Source organism: Sardina pilchardus, chromosome 18 (genome assembly GCF_963854185.1).
Source record: "Sardina pilchardus chromosome 18, fSarPil1.1, whole genome shotgun sequence".
NCBI lineage: Eukaryota > Metazoa > Chordata > Actinopteri > Clupeiformes > Clupeidae > Sardina > Sardina pilchardus.
In genome coordinates this window covers 5,289,627-5,294,626 of record NC_085011.1, presented here as the reverse complement: position 1 = coordinate 5,294,626, position 5,000 = coordinate 5,289,627, and the positions used below count along the sequence as shown (strand labels likewise).

At 46.7% G+C, this 5,000-nt stretch overlaps 1 protein-coding gene across 2 annotated transcripts in view; it reads left to right on the top strand.

Moving 5' to 3' along the window:
* The window catches only part of tmem72 (transmembrane protein 72), a 5,166-nt gene extending 1,328 nt beyond the window's left edge, over positions 1 to 3,838 (top strand). Inside the window, exons 3-5 of one of the 2 annotated variants that reach the window (XM_062520161.1) lie at positions 1,038 to 1,109; positions 2,616 to 2,755; positions 3,327 to 3,838. In XM_062520161.1, the coding sequence (XP_062376145.1) occupies positions 1,038 to 1,109; positions 2,616 to 2,755; positions 3,327 to 3,742 (628 nt within the window). In that variant the 3' untranslated portion in view covers positions 3,743 to 3,838. The remainder of the gene's footprint in view (positions 1 to 1,037; positions 1,110 to 2,615; positions 2,756 to 3,326) is intronic. The other variant, XM_062520162.1, reaches the window with a different exon arrangement.
* The last annotated feature ends 1,162 nt before the right edge of the window (positions 3,839 to 5,000 follow it).

Sequence of the window (5,000 nt, the reverse complement as noted above, 5' to 3'; positions counted from 1 at the left end):
AGGGGCATAGTGACAAAGAGAGAAGAGAAGAAGAAATGGGGGACCAGAGAGGAAGTGTGAGAGATATACACAAGACTTGATCGTGAGAAAGAGACAGTAAGGTAATGATGAGACAGGATGCGTTTTGCCACTTATAAAACATGAGGTGCACTTTGTTTTCCTAACACAAACGCTTTTCCGTTTGGAGTCAAACTATTTGCTCCAGACAAAATCACGAGACACAGAAGGCTAATGGCCAATATGAAACAACCGGCTAAATCCGTGTCCTGTCTGATCTTTCCCTAAGTAAGTGTGAGAGAGAGAGAAAGAAGGAGGGAGCGAGACAGAGAGAGAGAGACTCCGTTGTCACCAAAGCTCTCCTTTTGCACCACAATTTAGATATCAAACATCAACCCCCAATATCTTCCAGCTGGAATGAAAGCTCCTCTGACACACCATCATGTTTCTAGTCCGATATTAACTTGTCAAGGGGGTGTTCTATCAGAGTGCTGGTATTTATCAAACTTTTAAACAACCAGATATCCAAATAATAACAAAGAATCTTTCCATCTTTGAACTTGCCATTTTAAAACAGAGAGGTAGAGGGAGACAGAGAGAGGACAAAGACAGAGGGAGAGAGAGAGAGATAAGAGGAATCCTGGAGGGAGAGAGAGATAAGGGGAATCCTGGAGGGAAGCTGTTTAGTTCTGAGACTAGGCTTGGCTGAGATGCAGTTGTTGTGCAATAGAACAGTACATGAGTGTGTTAATGATGAGTTAAATTTATCTCAGCATGTGTATAAACACGCACACACACTCTCTCACATGCACACATACTCAAACACCGTGCATACTCACACACACACACTCACAGACACACACACACACATACACACTCACAGACACACACACACACACACACACACACACACACACACACACACACACACACACACACACACACACACACACACAACACAAACACACACACACAGACACACACACACACACACGCACATTGAAGAGGTTGACAGCAGCTGTGATGTGTGTCCTGCCCAGGGTGTGTTCCGGGGGAATGATGGTGTTTGAGATGGCCTTCTTCATCGACGCCATGCTGGAAGCCTGTCTCCCGTAAGAGCTGCTCAACTACTCTCTCATCTCTCATCTCTCACCTGAACACAAGCATTCCACCCGCTGGACACACCCCTCTCACCTGAACACAAGCATTCCACCCGCTGGACACACCCCTCTCACCTGAGCACACACACATCTAACCATCAGAATCTCTCTTGGTGTTTTAAGCCCCCAGCATTGTCTTCAAGGCAGCGCTGCCTGGAAAGCACTAGGGTGAGGCTCAGGCTCAGGCATGGGCTAGGGTTAGGGTTAGGGTTAGGGTAAGGGTAAGGGTAAGGGTAAGGGTAAGGGTAAAGGTTAGGGTTAGGGCTAGGGTAAGGGCTAGGGTAAGGGCTAGGGTTAGGGTAAGGGCTAGGGTTAGGGTAAGGGCTAGGGTAAGGGTTAGGGTTAGGGTTAGGGTAAGGGTTAGGGTAAGGGCTAGGGTAAGGGTTAGGGCTAGGGTAAGGGTTACGGTTAGGGTAAGGGTAATGGTTAGGGTGAGGGTAAGGGTAAGGGTAAGGGTTAGGGTAAGGGTAAGGGTTAGGGTAAGGGTTAGGAATCAGGTGCCTTCAAGTGGACGGTGGCAGAGCTTTCTGGAAGGCAACGTTGGGGGCTTAAAACCCTATCGGGCCATCAGCATAGGGCACCTGGAGACTCGCCTCACGCCTTAAAATATGACATATTCAATCTCCTAACTCTGCCTCATGACTTTTGATACCTTTTCTCTCTTTTCTCTGCTGTTCTACTCTCGTTCCCTCTATCCTGTCCTCTTCCTAATCCCTTCCTCTGCTCCATCTTCCCTCTATCCTGTCCTCTTCCTAATCCCTTCCTCTGCTCCATCTTCCCTCCCCAATCCCTCCACCACTGTTTTCTCTCGCCTCCTGTGTGTTTGTCTCCTGTCTTCTCCTCTCTCACTCCTCTCCTCTCCTACATTCTCTCTTCCCTCCCATCTTCTCTCCTACATTCTCTCTTCACCTGTCTTCTCCTCTCTCACATCTCATCTCCCATCTTCTACCCTATATCTTCTCCTCTCCTTCTTTCCACCTTCTACCCTGTCTTCCCCTCTTTTTCCTCTCACCTTATATCCTGTCTTCTCCTCTCCTTCTTCCCACCTTCTACCCTATATCCTGTCTTCTCCTCTCCTTCTTCCCATATTCTACCCTATATCCTGTCTTCTCCTCTCCTTCTTCCCATCTTCTCCCTATATCCTGTCTTCCCCTCTCCTTCCTCCTACCTTCTATCCTATATCCTGTCTTCTCCTCTCCTTCCTCCCATCTTCTATCCTATATCCTGTCTTCCCCTCTCCTTCCTCCCACCCTATATCCTGTCTTCTCCTCTCTCGCATCTCCTCTCCTACCTTCTATCCTACATCCTGTCTCCCTCCTCTCCCTCCTCCCACCTTCTGTTCTTTCTTCTATCATATTTTCCTCTCTCTCTCCTTTGCACCATCACTCTATTGTCTCCTGTCTTCTCTCCTCCCTTCTTTCCTGTCCTCTCCTCTCTCTCTGTCAATCCTCTCCTCAGATGTCCTCCAGGTTGGAAGGTGTTTGTGTTGTGGAAGAAGATGGCCCGAGTTGGAGGTTTCCAGAAGTTTCTCTACTACACCATGATGTCTGTGGTGTGCTTCCTGCACCCTGTGCTGCTCTGGCACGTCATCATACCAGGTCTGCAGGGTTCTCCAGCGTGTTCTGGGTCTGCAGGGTTCTCCAGCATGTTCTGGATTTGGGTTCTCCAGCATGTTATCACTCTGGGTTCTCAGCGTGTTCTTGGTCTGGGTTCTCAACATGTTCTCAATCTGGGTTGTCCAGCATGTTCCAAATTTCAAATTCAAAGTCGCTTTATTAGTAGGACTATGGGAACAGTGTTGCCAAAGCTATTGTTGATAGCAGCATACAAGGACACATGATAAGACCATTTAATTTCCTCTGTCTGGGTTCTCCAGTGTGCTCCTCTGTCTGAGTTATCCAGTGTATTCCTCTAACTGGGTTCTTGAGTGCATTCCTCTAGCTGGGTTGTCCAGAATGTTAATCTGTTCTTGAGGTCTTGAGTGTGTCTCTCTATGGCAGTTTATACATGTATTTTGTGTCTATAAGTACTGTAGATAGGATATGTTTGCTGTTAATGTTAATATCTCTAAACTGCTACAAAATGTGTTTGTGTGTGTGTGTGTGTGTGTGCGTGTTCTTGTGTGTATTTGTGTGTGTGCATATGTTTTCATGTCCTCCTCATTGGCAGGCACCATGCTGTTGGTCACCGGCTTCCTAAACTTCACTCTGAGCAAACGGAAGAAGGCGGAGCCTCCGAAACTGGAGTCCCGCGACGCTTACCGAGACCCCTCCCTCGCGGACGTGCAAGTGACCGAGGGGGGCGCCACTGAACACACCTTCTCCTTCTTCAACGTCCTCACCGGGGGACACCCCTCTTCCCTCGCTTTCCTGCCTAGCAACAGTCGTCTCCAGGCGCCCCACGGCGCCAGCGCCGCTCTCCAGGGATGTGCCCGTCCCCCAAGACAGAAGAGGCGGACGGGGAAAGGACAGGGCTGTTTTGGGGGACCCCCAGAGGACAGCTCTCAGGAGACTGAGATGGAGGAGTACCCCTACATGGACTCAGAGGAGACCACCTCCGACAAAGCGCCCATGATTCCCCCATAGACTCTGGACTAGTTTGTATTGCCCCTCCACATACACCAACTCTAGATTCTACTGCCCTTCCCCAGATCCCTTCTCTAGATTCTACTGCCCAGCCACATACCCAGTCGGTAGATTCTACAGCCCTTCCACATACCCAGTCGGTAGATTCTACAGCCCTTCCACATACCCCACCTACTGCACACTTAGAGCAGGGAGAGTAGCATACTCATCCATAGAAGGCAAAATGGGAGGGAGTGTGTGTAGTTCAAACACACTCAGATATACCCATTTACAGTCAGTATGTACTGTACATGCAATGCAATATACAATATTTTTTTAAAGATACAAAGCTTAATGCTAATCGGTGAAGTGTCCTTTCAAGCTCTGGAATTCCCTTCCCCATCACATCCAGCACAGTGAATCTGTTCCTGCGCACACACCCACACACCCTTCTCTCCAGACTGGCATACTCCTTGTGACATGGTTACTTATTGCATTATTTAGTTGATATGACGAGTACTTTGTAATTTAGTGTTTTATTACAGTTTTTTCCAATTGCTAACACACTAAAATGACATTCATAGCACAATTATTCAATCTGACACACAGAGAGCGACACATCCTCTCAAGTCTCCAAATGCCTAAACACATTTTCAGCTTTACACACATTTTGCAATGCAAAATGGCACTTTTTGCATGCACTGAACACGGTTTTCTGCATAAGACCCAAAAATCTGACATAAAGTCACATGTTTGCAGTTTCAAAACAATGCCATCCAAGATAACACATATGAGCTAATTGACCAATACGTGTGCCACCTAGCCAAACACCTCAATGCTTAATTTATACCACTTCCATCAGGAAGTAAGCACTATGAAAAGACCACAGGTAAGGTAAGGCAATGCAACTTTATTTGTATAGCACATGTTGTCCAGCAGGGCAACCCAATGTGCTTTACAAAGATAAAAACAATACAGTAAAACCATTGAACGAGCACCTTTTTTACAACAAAAATGGAAGACATTGCAGGTAGAGAGAAGAGGGAGAGTGAGAGTGAGAATGAGAATGAGAGGGGAAGGGAGAGTCGAATAAATATGCTTGCTGTGCATATGTTGCACTGACTTGTTTGGTGAAAAGAAAGTTTGTACAGCATGCATCTGTATCTGCAAATATTTATGAACACGTAAAGAACTTTCTGCAATTTCAAACTATTTTAGTATTATGGCAAAGCATACTAAAGATAAGAGTGTTTTTCATTATGACCAAAAGTGTGTATTT